The sequence below is a fragment of the Mastacembelus armatus genome, chromosome 22 (genome assembly GCF_900324485.2).
Source record: "Mastacembelus armatus chromosome 22, fMasArm1.2, whole genome shotgun sequence".
Taxonomy (NCBI): Eukaryota; Metazoa; Chordata; class Actinopteri; order Synbranchiformes; family Mastacembelidae; genus Mastacembelus; species Mastacembelus armatus.
This window is the reverse complement of record NC_046654.1, coordinates 873,166-893,271: the sequence shown is the minus strand read 5'-3', so window position 1 is coordinate 893,271 and position 20,106 is coordinate 873,166. Positions and strand designations below refer to the sequence as shown.

At 42.9% G+C, this 20,106-nt stretch overlaps 1 protein-coding gene across 2 annotated transcripts in view; it reads left to right on the top strand.

The window, feature by feature from the left end:
* arhgap5 (Rho GTPase activating protein 5) overlaps nt 1–20,106 on the top strand; it is a 42,253-nt gene that overhangs the window by 17,329 nt on the left and 4,818 nt on the right. For both annotated transcript variants that reach the window (XM_026294828.1, XM_026294739.1), the window contains exons 4-6: nt 13,594–13,671; nt 16,516–16,647; nt 19,805–19,910. In XM_026294828.1, coding sequence (XP_026150613.1) covers nt 13,594–13,671; nt 16,516–16,647; nt 19,805–19,910 — 316 coding nt within the window. The remainder of the gene's footprint in view (nt 1–13,593; nt 13,672–16,515; nt 16,648–19,804; nt 19,911–20,106) is intronic.

Sequence of the window (20,106 nt, the reverse complement as noted above, 5' to 3'; positions counted from 1 at the left end):
TGAAACTTCATTTGTCAACATGTTTGCGCCTGAATCCAAAATGTGAAAGGCACAATAAGGTTGATGTTTCTCAGGTCAGGTCTTGGCCTCTGAGAATTCAACCTTTTGTAGGAGAAGATTCTTTTTAGATGATGAGCAGATGACTGTGACTGCACAAGGCCACGCGGCTCTATACTGACGAAACTCAATTAGAGAAGTTTTATTAAATGTTTCCTCCTCTCCAGAGACATGGTATTTGGCACGAAGGCTGGAGGAAGAAGAGTGAGTGAGAGAAAGAGAGGCATAGCAATGATTAAATGGCTTTTTGATGCTGATGCATTTGGAAGTCCCATTGGTTGTTATCTTCCCCAGCACTTAGTATAATGTGAGGAAGGATGGGTGGAGGGAACAGACGAGAGGAGCTTCTGGTCCCTGCTCCTCAAATCAACCTCCATTGGATATTTGACTGGTGAAACTTGTTTTAATCAAAGTTTGCTTGTGGAATAATTGACTTTGCATATAGCAATTGCAAGAACACAACCAGAGTAAATAATCATGTCAGCTTCATGTGATTTAATGCAGGCTGGGCACAGTGTTCATGGAGTAATTTAAATTCCCAACATCATCTTTTTTTTTGATTCAAAAATGTTAAATCGCTTTAGGAAAACTTTACTGCCATGAAAACACCAGAGAACATATTGTTGGAACAGCAACAGATTGAAACACATTTATAAAAAAACTGTTCAATAACTTTCATTAATCAATGCCGAACGTTATGACACAATTTTCATTATATAAATTAGGTTTTTATTTACTTAGAGCAAAACCAAAGAGCACATCGCTACAACAAGACCAACCTAAAACAACACTTACATTTACAGAATGCTCCAATGCATTTTACACTTCTGAATCAATGTGGAGCTTTATGATTTGTATTCTATACATTTAATGTTTTAATGGTTCTGCCCAGTGAAAATGTGAAAAGTTCCTTCTTATTTTTATTCTTGTGCCAAGCTTTGATGTAGTATTTTTATTTCTTAAACCTTCCACCACAAATCATCTAATTTTTTAGAAAACATGATCTAATTCCTCATGTTAATGTCACTTTCCCTCACTTCCTGTGCTGGAGAATAATTCTGCAGCCCTGTCGACCAGGATTCTCACAAAGCCGATTATTGGCTATTTTCGGCCTGCTTCAGATCACCGCTCATGACTTTGTAGCAGAGTAGAGGGATTCTCACTGGAATGAAACAGACTTTATAAAAATAATTGATAGATTTGAGCACATCTGCAACTGTGCATTGGAAAATTGTCGGCATTCAGTCGACCCAGAGGTTGGAAACAGGGTTTTGGATGATGTAAGAATCGACAAAAACGCAACTGACAGGAGATGAGAAATAATTTTAATATACTGAGTTCTTGTGCCCTTTGCTGTCAGTCATTCTCTCCACTTCTCTTTATTGTAAATCAGCCTTCAGCTCTGTGTGCTGCAGGAGAAGAGGAAAATCAACCAAAGTGACAGTTAAAGTTGAAAATGGATTGGCGGCTGGCTTGTTTCCAGCTCTCTGCACTTCCTCTGTGTGTTTGTGTGTGTGTTGGCAGCTGGACGGATGTCATGTCCAATGGAAACACACTGACTGGGCTTCCTGTTCGATGGCCGGCGTGGTCCGGTGGGACTGCTCTAGCTGTTTGACCTGTGGCCTCCTGATGTTACCGTCTGTCTGGGAAGAAAACCAACTCTGAGTATTAACACAGAGAAACAGTCGGCAGCTACACGAGTCGTAAACAGACAAAAAACAACAGACTGAACAGCAGATTGTGCCTTGACATTTATCACGTGCACAAATGTGTGTTTAAAAACATGCAAATGTCACTTTTATTCATTCAAACGTTTTGAGGCAAGGTTTCATTAGATGACAGACTTATTTTCCCAGTGTCGCCAAACTTTTCACAGACCAAACAAATCTTCATCAACTCAGACCTGGCTGATACTGACGTTTGGAGTCACCCGCCTACATAATAAAATGTTTTGCCCAAATCAGTGTGAAACTTGACGAATGCTCATGCATTATTAAATAAATTAGCACATTGTAGAAGAAGAAGCCTTGTTTGTTTGTCAAATAACCAGCAGCTGTTTTGAACTGAAATCAACTAAACTAAAGTAAACTCACAGTTGTGGCGTCAGTGACAGGACCTTTGGTCAGATCGGTGAGTTGGTTGATGTCTAGTGGGAGTTTCTGTTTTTTATGGTCGGACCAAACTGGGCACTGTCACCAACTGGGAGACTGTGCACGTGAGGATGTTTCCTTTTTCTCTGTCTTGATATAAAAGCTGCATATTTGCACACAAGACTAATTATCTGTTGTGTCCAGTCATTTGTGGTTATTGTTAAATTGTCAGTGTTGTTTATTCTGTGTGAGTCAGTCATGTATGTAATTTATTAAGTAAAGGTGCAGCTTTATTTACACACTTCATTTAGGCTGTGGTTTATTTTTATTTCCTTTTTTCTCCAACACATGTTCCTTTTTCTTTTTTTCTACTGATCCAGGAAGTTACTGAGCAAACAAACGTGACCTTATATACTTAGATTCGGATCACTGATAAATCTCATCCTCAGAGTCCCAGCAGGTGTTTTATACAGGTGCTGTTTTTATGCCAACAGCCTGCAGTGACTCACTCATTAACTTCCTGCTAATCTGGGTGACGTACTTTTCTTTTTAGTCGGTTTCTCTGACCTTTGACCTTTTTATAGCGTGGATGTGCTAATTGAAGCTGGCGTTTTGCTTTGAGTCATGTTTCCTAATGCTTCAACCTCATCAGTCACTAAGTGGTGTTTAATTTTTCCCAGTTAGAGAGAGGAACTGGAGCTGGAGGCTCACGGGCTGATGGCTGGTTGAGTTTTAACCACATGTAATGAACCACCAGCTGTGAGGCAGAGAGGTGATGGGAGTGTTTTCTGTTGCCTGTGGTTTCTGGGCAGATAATTTTGTGAGAAAAACTAAAAACTGCGTGCGACATGGTGTATTTGTGGGAAGTGTGGTCACACTGTGGTGAGGCTGAATCTGGGATCTGGGTTGTTGCTGGCGGTTAAAGAAGATGGTAGCACATGAACACACACACACACACACACACACATATCACTGTGCAGGGAATATTTTCTGTATCTATTTATGGATCAATTATTTATATTCATCAATCATTGGTTCTATAAAATAGTCAGTGACAGGTCCATCACCATTTGTTTTGTCCAAGCAACAGAACCAAAACCATCAAATAGTGAACCGACAATAATCTGACACACACAAACAATTTGGTTTTGACATGTTTACTTGAGAAGTTATTAAAATAATTATTTCATTATAATTCATTATTTTTTTTGGTTGCAAAAATACTGGAAAGTGAGGGCACTTTCAAAACTAATGTCATGAGTAGCTTTTATGAATCACTTGGCCAAGTTCAATAACAAGAAAGGTCTTAAATCTGTGTTATCAATATTAAAATGATGTTTGGGCTCATTGTCATGCTGCAGGAGGAATATGGGACATGTGGTGTGTAGAAACCTCTAGCACAGCGCTGAGTTGTCTCTGACAGCTTAACAACATAATTTTAGGTTTTTGAACGTGGCAGCTTGATTAAGTTTTTTGTTCAGTTTTTCCATTAAAATTTAAGTGTGCACAAACACACACACACACACACACACTCTACATCCCACTCTGTAGCCTATAGCAATAATCTCTTTCCTGTGGATTTCCTGGTCACTGACTCAGACACACTAAGAGGTGTGTGTGTGTGTGTGTGTGTGTGTGTGTGTGTGTGTGTGTGTGTGTGACTAAATATTTGAGCAGCCACTCCTTCATTATTCTCCCTGCCCATCCCTCGCTCCCTCTCTCTTTCCTCCTCGTGAGGAGGTGAAGTCGGGGCTCTAACCTCTTTCATGTCCCCTCCTTCTGGCCAAATGGCTCTTTCTGCCCCCCCCCCCACTGGCTCCTCTGTATTATCTCTGTAGTTCCTTTTTCTCGGTGTGATGATCATCCCCGACAGACACACAGAGGTGGCCACAGTCCAGCCTTTGTGGTTCGTGTTAGTGATTGGTTGTTTTTGACTTTGCCAATGTCCAAACCAGGATGTTTTCTGTCTGATTCATCTTTTAACCTTTGGTCTACAAATCAGCATGGAATTACTGGCCTCTTGTTTTCTTGAGTAAGCAGAGTTTTGGGGAAGATGATTATGTAGAAATCAAACATTAGGAGAGAGCAGGCAAGTGCAAAGCGGAGGTTTAACACCAGGATATTTTATCCTACTGCTGGCTGAGTGCTGGCTTTGTGGAAGAGGAAGGAGAGATTTAGCCATTTCTTTGTTGTTTGCACATGTCAGCATGGATGCAGATCTTTAACGAAAACTAGTGTGGATGCACAGTGTTTGCAGATTCAGCTGGTGTACTGTGCTGTTGACATATTCTTCCTCTTTCTCTCCCTTTATATTGCTTATGGTGGGAGTAAAATGCAAGGATTAGATTAAAGCGCTTCGTTATGGCCCCTAGTGTATGTGTCTGTGTGGTTGTGTGTGTGTGTCTGTGTGGTTGTGTGTATGTGTTTGTGTGTGCATACACACAGCGGAGTATTAGGGCAGAATCCAATTGCCACTAACCTGAAGGCAGAGGACAGATGAGGCCGGTGTGAGCCGGGCTGGGGGCTACAACACACTCTGGTTGGATCGTGTGTGTGTGTGTGTGTGTGTGTGTGTGGTGATGCTAAGATGAATTAGCATGCTGCAAACTCTGTGTGTGTCTTGGGGGCAGGCTGTGCAGACAGAAAGAGGAAAAGGGTGAGAGAGAGGCTGGTGCAGTGCCACCTGGCTCCAAGGCAGTCATCTGGTCTAATGGGACTTGTGTATAAGATTGTGTGTGTGTGTGTGAGAGAGACGGGGAGTGTGTCCTGTGGCTGTATGTGAGCAGTCCAGTCTTCCATTAGTTTGCCTTGAAAAGCCCTTATGTTGTCCTTCACTCGATGCCGCCAGCGAACATGTGAGCGTGCTGAGAACAAACCAGCAGGCAAGTGACACAGAAAGTGGACGAACCTGTGAGCAATAAGGGACAATAGATGAAGTGGAGCCTAAAACCCTCTGACAGCTCAATTTCTTCTTTTAACCTGGGAGACTTTGAATTGCATTATTGGCCATTTACCAAAGACAACAGAAATTTAAGATCATAATCTTGGCCGTGAGAATCTTTTGGAGACAGCAGTAAAACTGTCCCAGCTCACTGGCAGCGTCTTCCCCGGCTCAGCCGATCAGGAGTGAAATGTCGCCTCATTTTCAGCTGCAAGTGCTGCTCTCAAATAGGCTGAGCAGTGGGTGAGATTCTGTGTGAGGGGAGATTCTTTATTTTAGTTATATTTTCAGTGTCCATGCTGCTGGAGTTCCTGCTCGTTTTCTAATTCCCCTGATAGTTTCCCAGCGAGTCTCTAATGTTTGACACATTTAGATACATCTGCATTTTGTTTCACATCGTTTCTGGATGTGCAGTCTGGTGCAAAGGTTTCTGGAATTAGTGCCATGATTTATTTTTAGCAGTTAACTTTTCTATAAAGTGCAATAAACCAAACACAAATCGATATTATCACTGTCGGTTCTTTACGACCCTGCCTGGATGTTTGGGTTCATTCTCGTGCAGCAGAATGAAGTGAGGCCGTGCACGTGGCTCAGGACTACAGCTGACAGCTTTTCTATTTTGAGTATGGGTGTGATTTATCAGGTACATTTCGCCTGGTACTGCACTTCAGTCAGGTTTTGAGATAGTTGTACTTAACCTGAGTAATTCCATTTTGTGCTGCTTCATGCTTTTGACTTTTTACTGTTTTTACTGTTTATCTGATAACCTCTTTTTCATTATGATTAAAAAAATGCTGTATAGTCATCAAACTTTATTTTGAAAGCAGGGCCTTTGCTTGGAACAAAGGATTTTTTACACTGGGGTACGGGTGGAAAAACAGAATCACCATAAATGGAGCTCAGACGGAAAAAAACATGCAAAAATAAGGCGGAACATTCCTTTAACAGCTGGACATTGGTAAACATTAGCATGTCGTCGTCCTCACATAGCACCAGGCTGCAGGCTGGACTCACACACACACACACTCAGCGGAAACTGTGTGTGTTTCTGATGATGCGGTGACGTGGACGAAGGTCTCTGGAGGGCGTTTAGTCGGGCCTGTCGTCCAACACGAGGCGCTGACTTGCTGTGTTGCTCTGCTCCTCACCGATCTCCTGTTTCAACCATTCTTTCCTTTATTATTCCCTCCTCTTCTTTAGTATTCGCTTCTTCCTTCCTCTCCTTCATCTCAACCTCATCCTGCCTTTCTCCCTGCACCGTCTTCCACCTTTCCCTCCATGTCCTCTTCATCCTCGTGTCCTTGTCTTTCTCCATACTCTCCTCCGACCTCTCGTTTTGTCATTTCTTGTTTCCTCCTCCTCTTTTCCTCTGCCTCTTATCATCTTTCCTCTCTCCTCCACCTCTCCATCCTTTCCTTCCCCACCCTCTAACCTCTCATCTTTCTTCATTTATGCTCATCCCTCCCTCCCTCTCCTCTCTTCTCCACCTCATCATAATATCCTCTCTCCATCCTCTTCTCCCCTGTCGTCACTTAGCCCTACCAAAAATAAATGCCCGCAGTGTGTGTGTGTGTGTCTGTGTGTAACAGAACGTGACTGTGTTTGATAGACCTGACTCATTAATGCTGGCCTTGGTGAAGGCTGTAGTAGATTTTTACTTCTAGTGAAGCCGAAGATTTGTCACTCAGTTTGTCATAGCACGTAATTTTACTCTTAAGTCTGACACTGACAAAGCTGTCGCCTTCGCCTACTCAGCTATAGTGTTACCACACTGACTTCGGGCCATAAAAATGAAAGCATACCAACCTTAAATAGTCAGTGTGTGACCAAATTTAGCTCTAATCAGTGCAGATAGGGAGCAGCTGTTACATGTTTTCCCCTCGGGCTAATGTAGCTGAGACCGTTCAATAGCACTAACCTGTACAGACTCGACTCGGCTGCTGCTGCTACCAGTTCTCCGACACGCTCGCTGGCCCTGACACTTCTCGCCTGATTCGTTCATCACCCATAGGCAGTCAGTTTGCTCAGTGCTCGTTAGCCTGTTAGCTGTTAGCCTGCGGATATTATTTCTGTCTCCTGATGCCTGCAGTTTGGAGACACTTTCTGCTGCAGTTTGGTTAAGTTACACAACTTTTAGTGCCTGTTGGTGTTAATAATATAACTTTCACCTGGTGATGTCTGTAACAGAAACCAACAAACACGTTTTATCTATTTACTGTAAGAGTCATCCACAATTATTACATTAAATAAAGTAAAAACACTTGATTTCATTGGTTAGCAGTTCTATGTAGCTGACAGCTGGTGCATATTGTTGCATTTTCAACACCCACATGTCGTGTTAGTCTGCAAAACTTGAAGTGCTCAGTACATGTAGAGCATTGCATCATCCTTGATGAAGGTAGTCGGTGTGTGTCCTTTGCAGATGTGAGGGTGTAGAATTTATTGAGACTCATAATTTATCATATTTTGCAGCAGAACAAAGAGATTATCAGAGAAAAGCCTGGAATCAAAACAGGACAAACAGAAAGTGAACATGTGTGTGTCTTTGTTGAGTAAATAGAGCAGTAGCAAGGTAACTGCAGCTTGACGGCTCTATTTATAATACTGGCCCATCTGCCTTGGTTACATTACAAATTAGTGCTTGTGACCGTGTGTGTGTGTGTGTGTGTGTGTGTGTGTGTGTGTGTGTGTGTGTGTGTGTGTGTGTGTGTGTGTGTGTGTGTGTGTGTGTGTGTGTGTGTGTCTTTTGTCAGATGCTCCTGTCGCCTTCTGAAAGCCTGGACATCTGTCCTACTGTCAACACACAAACACTGAAGCTCGGGCTCTGGGGAGAGTGTGTATGTCGGTGGTTTGATGTGTTTTTCATACATTTTTTAATAAATAAAAGGTGATTTCAGATGTTTTTTTACAGGCAAACAGTAGGTCACTATCACAAACATAGAAACATACATGGGCTGTTGTGTTTTCATACTGCTGTGTTTATACTGGTGATTCAGCGTGGTACAGAACAAAGGACCTGCCCGAAATATATAAATTAATATAAATATATATGTAATATATGTTTAATTTTTATTGGTAATGCCATAAAAATCGAAAGTGGTTTTAAATAGAAATTTGAAGCGAAAGCAGTTTGAGACATTTGATTGACTCCCTCTCTGTGACTCTCGTGACTCCCTGATTCTCTCTGTGACTCCCTGTAACTTCCTGATTCTCTCCGTGACTCCTGTGACTCCCTGATTCTCTCTGTGACTCCTGTGACTCCCTGATTCTCTCTGTGACTCCCTGTGACTCCCTGATTCTCTCTGTGACTCCCTGTGACTCCCTGATTCTCTCTGTGACTCCCTGTGACTCCCTGATTCTCTCTGTGACTCCCTGTAACTTCCTGATTCTCTCCGTGACTCCTGTGACTCCCTGATTCTCTCCGTGACTCCTGTGACTCCCTGATTCTCTCTGTGACTCCCTGTAACTTCCTGATTCTCTCCGTGACTCCTGTGACTCCCTGATTCTCTCTGTGACTCCTGTGACTCCCTGATTCTCTCTGTGACTCCTGTGACTCTCTGTGACTCCTGTGACTCCCTGATTCTCTCTGTGACTCCCTGATTCTCTCTGTGACTCCCTGTAACTTCCTGATTCTCTCTGTGACTCCCTGATTCTCTCCGTGACTCCTGTGACTCCCTGATTCTCTCTGTGACTCCCTGTAAAAAGGAGCTCATGTTGATGTGTTCATTTGAGGGAGTTCCCATTTCAGTTTGCATCCTGCTTTTCCATCCCTGTCTCCAGCGTCCCTGGCTGTGTTGTAGTCTTGGTGTTTTAGCAGGTGATTTGTTTCTCTGGCCAGGACAGAAATTACAGTCCAGTAACTTGAGACGGCCTCTGCCCAAACTTGTTGAGCATGTGGTCCTGGTGCAGACCTGCTGTTTTAGATTTTACTCTCACCTGCACAACTACAGCCTGGATGTGAGAGCAGTGTAGAGAAAGAGACACATGCTTTTCATGCAGGAGACCCAAAGAGAACTTGGACATTTGATGAGCTTTAGCAGTGGAGATCTGAGACCTGCAGCTGTGGGGCTGTTGACTGCTGGGACTGTGGGTGTGGGTATGGCTCTCATTATCTGAGGTGCCCGGATATTAAATCATACTGGCACACACACACACACTTACACTTACACTCTCCTTCCAGCCTGTCTATTGATTTATATTGACCCATGGTTGTGTAGAGAGAAGGTCATTAAATTAACACACCAACGGGGGAAACTGATGACTCCACCAGACCATGGCCTCAACTATGAGAGAAAAAAATAGACAAAGAAAGTGCTCACCTTAGGTCATTACTTCCATGCACATAGAGCTGTGCTCGCTCTCTCTGAGACACACACACACACACACTCTCTCTCTCTCTCTCTGCCCTGTCTCTGGAGGAGAGTATCGGCAGCAGAATGATTTCCAGACCACAGGACTCAGCTCATTTCTCAGCCTGAGGATTGTGGGAAAGGCTGCGATTGGCGTCCTCTGGGAAAACAAGCGCATTTACCTGCACATTTATCTTCGTTAAATGCCATTTATAACAAGCAGGAAAAGACCTAAATGTCCTGGATGGGAGAAACTGGAACATGCAGTAGATCAGTGTTGGTTTGTGTGTGTGATTTTGGTCAACATGTTGTGCTCAGAAAACAGACTCTAACGTAAAAACACTTTTTCTGACATGTTTCTGAAAATAACTGGAAAACTGTTCACAACCCTGCCATGTAAACAGCACGTGTTCACATGCTGAGCTGCTTTATCTCTAATCTGATTATCTGCTGTCAAGCCTGTCACGTCAACACCTTGAAGTCATTATCTTAATGGGAATAATGTGTTTAGCATCGAACTTTTGAGACCAGTTTGTGTGTTTATAGGGGCATCTAAACAGCTCACGCCGCCCTGCCTTTATCAGGCTGTTTAACAGAAACAGCTTTCAGCCACTCATTCACATTTATCTGATTGGATTTTCAGCAGCTGGGATTATTCAGCCCTTTTCAGAGTCTGTATGTGTTGAACTGTGCTGAATTTATTATTATTTAAACAAACAAGACAGATCATTTTCTGGATCTTTGTTCATCAACTTTGTCTTGGAACATTCAATCTACAGACTCTATTCACATTTGGCAGAAAAACATGGAATTGATTTAGAACTGCTGCAATTATTCAATTACCTGATTAGTTGTGTGACAGATAATCAAATTTCACCTACTCTGATAATTGATTAGATTTTTTTTATGTTCACAGTTTCTCAGATGTGATGACTCATTTCTTGTTTTTGTCATGTCTGGACATAAACTGAATATTTTTACATTTTGGAAAGTTTATAGTTAAAACATGAAATATAAATAGAGCATCTCTGGAAAACCGAAACAGTCAGCAGATTGAAAATGAAGAGAATCATTATTTGTACCCTTACATCGCTTTGAGGTGCAGACAACTACATTTAGGTTTTTAAAAAGGGAAATGAAAGAACCAGAAAAACAGAATTCATTATCCTCTTCATCATAAACTTATAACTTTTAATCTGTAGATAGAGTTTAAAAGTCAAAGAGGCCTGAAACATGAGGATCTGCATCATTTATCACGAAAACACCGACTGGAAAAATGGTAGAAAGAAAATAACACCCATATTATTTTGGGCCTGTGGGGATGCTTGTGTTTCTATCTTTATGAGGACCGGTCTCAGTTTTCGACATTTCTGCATTGTGTAAAACAGGAGTTATAAATAGCCAGTGATTGACTTTAACACGCTCAACCGGCTGCCTGTCTCCTCCCACAGCAACGGATATAAAACAAATGTGACGACTGGCCAATGAGCAGAGAGACAGGTGGAGAAACGGACAGGTAGAGAGAGAGACAGGTGGAGATAAGACAGAGGTAGAAAGATGGAGAATGATGCACCGAGCTGTGATACAGCGACTGTGTGTGCGTCAGGATATTTGATCACATCACAGCAGGGCGGGTCTTATCAGATCCCAACATGCAGACGGCGCTGTTCGCTTCCTTCCCCTCAGGACCACTCTGTGTGTGTGTGTGTGTGTCTGTGTGTGTGTCTGTGTGTCTGTACAGGGTGATGACATTTTATCAGGGTGCCGGGGAGGTCATTTTAAGGTCAGAGGTGAGTGAGTGATGCTGCGTTCAGGGCACAATGAGAAGGAGTTAAACTGAACTATTACCTCATTGGCTTGTAAACACTACAGGAAATGGGCTTCGTTTTGTAAATGGTGGAAAATAATTGCATTTCCACAGAAATGGTTTGTTTACTGAGAGTCCTCAGTTTTATAGACCAGTTTTCCCAAGAGAATCCTTGAAGGCTGAAAATAGCATAATTTTCCTTAATTCAATCTATTGCCTGTTGAATCAGGTCAGCGTGGGGTCAGCGGTGAGTTATAAACAACGGGATGCTGGTTACAGAGCGAGAGGCAGCCAGATTTGACGTTGCAATTTAGGATTTATACATTTAGGATGTTTAGTTCACTGAATTGCTGCTTTCTGGATGTTCAGGTGCTGGTCTCATAATAATTTATGTGAGTTTTCCTGTGAGCCTTGGTCACAGGTTGTGGTCCAAGTGTCTGGATTAATTCTGAGTGATGCAACTATTACTTTTAACATTTAATCTGAACTTTCTTTTTCTTGCAACTTGTGCTCCTTCAGTTCTACGTAACTATTATATGATTGGCATCACAATTTTACCACAAATCCCCTATTGATATAAATGTATTAAATACTGCGGAAAAAACAGCCCAGCTTTTATTTCAGCTTAATCCATTTTTAGCTCATTTCATAATCCCACCCATTAAATTCCCCTTCAGGGATCTGCTTCTGGCTGGAAGCCTTTGTGGGTTGTGGTTGTTCAGTTTGCTGTGAAACTTGAAACTCTGGTGTGTCATTGCCAAGTTAAGAAGAGAAGGAGCCGCTCAGGAACAACCGGAGCCTGCAGAAACATTATGACTGTGACTCTGAATAGTTGAACAAGGTGTTGCCTTATCGTGTAATTTTTCTTATCAGTCAGGGTGTCATCAGACTGAAAACTAAATCTCCAGGTTGTTAAGTTCACCCTGACATATAGAGTCGTAAAAGCATGTTTAATGTGCAGCAGCAGAATGTGTGTAGCAGCCTGCCTGCTCTGCCTCGTCATATTTGCTTGATTGCATTGGTTGATGTGAAAAACTATAGTGTGAAAGAAAAGCACATCATGATTTTAATGGTGTTTTGCAGTTTAAGATGCTTGCAGCCTCTATGATCCAGAAAACACACACCCACACGTGTACTGCTATCTTTGTAAGGACACTCATTGACATAATGCACCACTCAGCACAAGTAAACCCTTAAACCTGGATCTAACCTGGACCCTGAACCCATGTCAAAACCCTCAAACAGCCCTGTGAAGCTGGGAGGACCGGACAATACAACCTCATAACACTGGTATAATACTCAATGTGTTTCTCACACTGTATAGCCATGCAAGTAGACACACACACACACGCACACACGTACGAGCATAAATTGGGTCGAGTGGGTTTAGTAAAAACATGGCCTCCCCCAAAGTCGTTTAATTTAAGAGTTAAGCTGGAGTGTTCTGTCACACACCTGAGTCAACACAGAAACACACACACACACACAAGACACAAATATGTACCGACACATGCACACTCCCACATTCGCTCACACTTGACACGGTTTACTTCAATCCATTAAAGCTGAATTTACATAAAACTGTCTGTGCTTCACTGCCTCACCACAACACTTACACATGTGCTGCAGTGTGTGTGACCTTGCAGCAGCCACAGTGCAGAACTACATGCCTGGATGGATGGTGTGTGTGTGTGCACTTATGTGGTGTTCATCTCTGCAGCCAGCACACACACACACACATTCTAAACTGTAATTCCGACACTCTTTGTCTGTATGTGCTGGTCTAAGATCAGCTGTCCGGTGCTAGCTAGCTCCTAACGAACGCCGCTGAACCATCCTCAGGCCTAAATTTTCACTTTTATCATTTGCTGATTGATGTCTTCATGCTTTCATCAGCTGATGGTCTTGTCCAGCGCTGGTTAACTTTTCCCTAACAATTAAAGTGATGATCCGATTGCAACGTTACGTTTTAACTGTCCTTTCACACGTGCACAAGCACAGGAAACCAGAAATGATGAAGAGCTGAATGAGAAGAGATAAACAGTGAATTCTGTTCCAGATGTGGTTCAGACCTAAAAAAGAGAAAATCCTGAGAAGTTTCTGGTTTTCTAGAGTTTAGGGCATGAAAGCTGAGCAGTTTTTATCTGTACCAAAACACCAAAGAAAACACACAATCATCGTGTGGTTGCTGAAAACCACAATAGATAAAACCTATAGCACTGCTGCTGCACCCTGTTGGCCCATCTGTTTTCATTCAGCACTTTCTTGTGTAATGCTGCTTAAATTCCACATGAACGAAGTCTGTCAGAGCTGTAATGAACTGAAGGTTGCTGATGTTTTTGTTCGCAGGTCTGACGACGGAGGGTCTGTATCGCGTCAGTGGGAACAAGACGGACCAGGACAACATCCAGAAACAGTTTGATCAAGGTGAACCCTTCAAACACACACCTGTGCAGACACGGGCTGTGACAGCAGGTCCTCATAAATACACATTCTACTACACAAAGAGTGCATGTAACTGGAGTCTCAAAGCCCAGAGGCCAATGGTTCTCATTATTTTCACACATTGTGGTTTTAAATAATTTTCCCATGGACTTAAATTACTGAGTAAGAACTCAGGAGTTTGAGCTTCACTTGTGTGATGTGTATAATAAATTCAACCAGCAAAAAAAAGAGACTCTCCATCTGACCACAAAGCATGAGTGCTTAAAGAGAAACACATGTACGAGGGCTGGTCAGCTGCCAAACCGACTGTTAGAATAAATAAAGTCACCACAGGCAGACATCACCAGCACATGATCAGCAGTCAATTATTTTACAACCAGACGGTGAAATATGGAGCCTGCACTGAGACCAGGTGGTTTGATTTTAAAGTCTCACATTGATCATTGATTATCTTATATTATATAACTTTTCTCCTTCATCAGTCTTCAGTTTTTAAATAAACCTGTCAGGAATCTCAGTGAACAACAACCAAACTATCTGTCTTTGCAAAAGTGTGTGATTAATGTAAATGCTAGAATTGTATGTTGTAAATAAAAGCCACAGACTTAAATGAAACATTCACCCAATTTAGTAAATTTACTTATTGATATCTGATTAACCACAATTGAAAAAAGCTTATTTGTGAGCAGCTAAATGTCACATCCGTCTCTTTAGTGATCTTTTAATAAATGCCTGAGTCTGAGTCTTCCCAGAAACCACGTCCAGACTCTGCTGTATCTGTCGGGGAGCTGCTGTACTTCTAAACTTGACTCAGGGCAGGTGTTGTGTAAACCTGCAGTTCTTACACACGCTAAGTAAAGTCGAGCTTTTCCCTGCAGGCTCTCCCCTCACGGCTTGCCGTAGGCGGCTGTGTCAGGTCAGATATAACTGCGTCCTGCGGTGGCTCTTCTCGCTGCAGCTCGTTGATATCTGTGTGGGAAAAACAAACCATTAGTGCTAATTAGCTCCTCTGCCAGTAGGACGGGACAGCTGACTTCTGGCTGCTTCCACCACCTCAGCTGAATAGATTTTTATGGAAATAAGGGAAGATTTAAATGAAATAGCTCGGGGGGGAGCGGTGCAGGTTGAGGTGAGTGTGCTTCATTAGCACTTTGGGCTGAAGTAGCATCTGTTGGTTTTTAAATAAACTTAATTTAATAGCAGCCTCTCCTCTTTCCTCTTCCTCTGTAATTTTCTCTCTTCATCTATTCCTGTTTCTTTTTTTGTTTCCTAGCGTCCTCCTCTGTCGCTTCCTTTCTTCTTCGTCCATTTATTCATTTGTGCGTTTCCTGATGTTTATGTCTTTTCTCGCTGCCTCCTCTTCTGTCTCTTCATTTCCTCGAGGATTTCTGGTGAACTCTGAGCGTGTGTGTGCGTTGGCAGCCTTTTGGATTCAGTTTGACAGCTGTTGTGTTACCTCAGGGCTCTGTCCTCTTTCTCGCTCCCCTTTCTCCTCCTCCCTCCTCCTCCTTTCTGTCGTGACTTGGCTGGTGTGTCAAAACGGGAAGTAATATGTATGTGTTTTCATTCGGTGACAGTTTTTTTTTGCTTTCCTTTTAAAATTCCATCCTTACACAGTATTTCTACTCAGGGTTAATGAGAAAGCTTAACACCAGTTTGATGTGTGAGTAAAGATTTCCAGCTCCAGCTGTTTTCTCTGTGTGAGCAAAGCCACAACAGTCTTTCACCCAAACTCAGACTGAAGAGATGGAGCTGGAATAACAGAGCAGGCAAATGTTTGTTTGAGCTGGAAGTGTATTCTCCTCCAGCCCTGCTGCTCCAGCGGAGAAACACTCAGGCCTCTGTGCCTGCGGACAGGCTGATGATGTCCCCGGTTAGCAGTGATCAGAGAGGAGCTCTGCCTCTGCTCACACACAAAGCTCAGCTGTGAGTCACTGCAGCACAACCACTCATAAGCCCTCTGATGCCTAAAGTGAGGCACTGACCTGGGAAAACCCTGTTTGACTCGTATCCGAAAGGATCAGCTCCGGTTATCGGACCCGGATCTGAGACTCACTTGGGCTTAATGTGGATGTAACAGGGAGACGGTTTAGACTTTCTGCATCTTCTCGGCCGTCGGGGTCTGTGTGCTGGTCAAATGTAAATGTGGCCGTGGATGCAGAGATCACACCCCATGATGTAGCTCATCATGGTGGGTACTGATGAGGAATAATCCAGAACAAGGTATTTGCAGTATTAGCAGGTCCACTGCCTTTTCCCACTGCACTTACTTGTTCTTACCTGATCAGTGGAACACAGCAATAATCACGTATATTCATGTTTAGTGGAAAGTGATGTTTTTGCTGTGTGCTCCTGTTTGGTAAAAGATTTATTCTTTTTATTTAAATGAGCGGTCTTCTAAATAAAATGAGTGTTAAATACAGTTTACTTCTAAAATGTTTTCTGCAGAGAGTTACTGTGTGACTTTTGGTTTTTATTATAGGGACAATAGGAATTTCCCCTGCCAGCAAGAACAAGTAGAGCAAGAGAAATGGGTCTGTGTGGTGTTAAAGAAGAATTTGAAGTGTGGTTTTGAACTGGAGGATTATGGGTATATGAGGTCCCAGAGAGAGATTTTATTGCACAGTGAGTCTGATGATGATATCCAGCAGTTCTGCCTGGGTGGAGCTGCTTTCCTGTTGGCTGTTTGAGATGCAGGGGATGAAGTGAACGGCGTATTGGAGCTGAATCTGCTGTGAAACAACAGAAAAGTTTAGGTAAAACTGCAAAAACCAGGTGACCTTGCGAATCTGCTGCTGAGTCTCTTTCTTCTCTTTGTTTCTGCAGATCACAATATCGACTTTGTGGCGATGGATGTGGCGGTGAACGCAGCAGCTGGAGCACTGAAGGCGTTCTTTGCTGACCTGCCCAACCCGCTGATCCCCTACAACCTGCACCCGGAGCTGGTGGAGGCTGCAAGTAAGAAAAAGCACACACACATTTTCACACACTGGAAAACAGCTGAGCGCTGAGTTACTCATTAGTGAAGACACAATAAAATCTGAAAAAGGTTTTATATAAAAACACACAGATCCTGTAATTTAGCGTGTTGATGCTAGTTTGCCTTCCTGGAGCGTTGGAGGAGAAGGTTGATACCAAAACGATGTTTGAATGATATCTGACAGCTTGGCTCAGTGTTGAGCATCAAAACTGGGACAAGCAGCTTTTCTGACAGCACAAATAACAGGGGGCCTCCCTGATGGGACAGAGCAATTGAGAAGCATCTGAACTCCTGAAGTGCCTCAAACCTTTGCACAGTGCTGTATGTCAACGTAATTAAAACACCACAAGGAAAAACTCTAACACAAATTCATGCAAAGAGTAAGGCACACCACAATAAAACACCAACACGTGTACTTTGAACCTGTAACTGCTGCTTTTCAGTGCTTAGGATCACACACACACACACACACACACACACGCACACACACACACGTTCTGTCACATCGTCCGCTGTTAAGAGGCTTTTTTCAGCTGCAGGAGACTGTCAGACTCCTCCACTCTGCTCTCCTGCTGTGTGTGTGTGTGTGTGTGTGTGTGTGTGTGTGTGTGTGTGTGTGTCCTGGTTGTGTAGTAGTGAAACTGACGGCAGCAGATTAATGAGCCAGAAATACACAGAAATGTAAATAGACACCATACAAGCCCACACACACTTATTCAGTTTCTTAGCCTGAGAGAGGAAGTGTTGGTTCTTCTTCTCCTGAAAATGAGTCAAATGTGGCAGGAACTTTTTACTTCCTCTCTCTCTCTCTCTCTCTTTTCTCTCAGTCACTCCCTTTTATCTTAACTTCAGCTTCACATTCAGTCTCTTTATTTCTCAGCACATCTCCTCTTGCTGTGTCCTCTTTCTGTCTGATCTTACTTTATAACCTTTGACCTCCTCACTGAGAAAACACAGCAGAGTGGTTCTCACCTCCACACAGGTGGTCCCTCGCTGAAGGACCCCACCCTGATCAGAAAGGTGTGCTAGCCAACGTTCTGACAGGCGGTTCTGGCGGACCGCACTTGCTGCCTAACACCTAAACAATTTGAAACAAAGAAAGAAAGAAAACAAAGTGCGAGAACAACAAGATGTATTGCAGCTCATGATGTGGGTGGGGGTTAATGCCGCTCCCACTGCTGCTGTTCTCTCTCTGGACTGTCTGATTATTCCCAGCCCCTCCGTGGAACATCGTTATTTTGAAAGTCGATGGATGTGTGCAGGTTTTTCATGTTTGTTTTGGATCAGGCCCAGAATTCAGAACCTAATAAAATATTTTGTGTAAACATAAGTTTCCCAGGCTGGGGATTAGGAAAACCACGTGGGGCCCAGGATAATTAATAACAAAGGAAGTAGAGAAAATGTCCTTTCTCTTTCTAACTGAAATACTGATAATGACTCCTCCATAAACTCTAAAATTTAATCTGACATCACACTGAGAGTCAAAGGGCTGCAAGTTGCCATCAGTCCACTGTACAGTAACATCCACTCACAGCCAGCAAAGAAAACAGAAACTCAATGGGAATATAGACAGTATTGACATAAACTACTCAGGGTGCATTGTGGGTAATTGGTGAGAACATCGTGTGTTTCCCCGACTTGAATATGTTTCATTAAAGAGCAGTTAAATCGTTAAATCGGTTTGTGGTAAATGATATTTCCGTGTGATATTTCTTGTTGAAGTGGGAGTGTGGGTTAATGACCTCTGACCCCGCGGCAGCCATCACAGGGTCAAAGGGTCGAGGTGATCGATAGAGCACAGGAAGAATAAATCTGTGCTGTCGGCTGTAGGTTTGAGTCTAAAATTATAAAAGGCTTCCTGCTGCTGCTGGAATGTCTGGAATATCCTGGAGCGTGTTCCAGACGGAGGAGCGTCGGGGCTGTGTTAAAGCAGCTTTGTTGTGACGCTCCAGAGGCAGAAGCTCTTATTTCACGTCCGCTCTTTAAATATTTCATAACTGAGCAGAACGTTTCAGCCCGACAAGCTTTTACCGACGGGAGGTGATGGATTCTCCGGAGAGGACAGAGAAACTCGAGGAAGTCCACGGGCAGTTTACTTTCTAGGAATCCAGCGAGATGTGTTTTCATCCATATGCACTGCAACCTTACCTGTCATTCTAACTTCAGCCTGAATATTTAATGATTCACACAAAATGTTCCAGTTCCTCACTTATGTTCCTACTTTAACATGCGTGAATTTGTGATTAGTCTGAGGATTTATCTGTTAGCGTCATTTAACCTTTTCTTATTTCGCTAAGACTAAGAATAAAAATAATGAACTTCGCTGAAACTTTATTGATGAGCTGGAGCAGGAAAGACAAAAGCTGCATGAACAGGTGAATATCAGGTTTTGTAAGTTTTGGAAATTCTCTCTCAGGTTGTGGAAAGTCTGTGAGAGAACACCTGTCCAGGCTGAAGTAACTATTCTGCCATATGTTCTGCTCTCACCATGTCAGTAATGTTTGGTTTCAGACAAATTACATGAAATGCAGGTTTTAGTTCTGAGCTCATGGTTAAAGTTGAACTGGACTGTGTTGTTTCTGATGTTCTCTAATGTTCTCTATGTATTTACATAGAGGGAAAAACATACACATTAGAAAGACATCTGGTCTTAATGCAGTCCAGCACCTTCAGCTGCCACCTCAGGAATAAACAGAATTATATTAGATTTAAACACCAGTCTCACCTGAGCTATGCTTTGTACAGTTGTCTCTGTAGAACATCAACCTCCAGCAGCTGTACAGCAGCAATGGATTGTGGGTTTTTTTCTGTTCAGCTCTGAGGTTTAATATTAACGGTTGATCTTTAAGCAGCTGTGAAACCTGGACTGAACAAATGTTTGTTTTGTTGGTCTGAGCAAATTCCCAGGTTTTATTTGGAACCAATGCAGAGTCAGATGCAGACAGAGATTGTTTCTACGCCGTGTGTGTGTGTGTGTGTGTGAGTGTGTGTGTGTGTGTGTGTGTGTGTGTGTGAGTGTGAGTGTGAGAGCTGCTCTCAGCAGCATCTCAGCCTTTTGTTTTCCACACAGTATAATTTAGTTCCTAGGAGTGTGTGTGTGTGTGAAATGTAAAGCGTTTTCTTTGTGTGCGTCAGAAATCGTGGACCACATCGAGCGTCTGCAGGTCTTGAGAGAGATTGTGAAGAAGTTCCCTCCTGTCAACTACCAGGTCTTCAAATACATCATCACGCACCTCAACAGGTAAGACACACACACACACACACACACACACACACACACACACACACACAAACGTCGTTCTATCATAATGAACCCAAACCTCCAACCTTAATGGTGCGTTCACACACACGGATTCCAAAGCCTGGAGCAGCTACAGCTGCCGTTCATTGTAAATGAGTCCGTTCACTTTCTGCTGCATGTGCAGATCCAGGTCTCG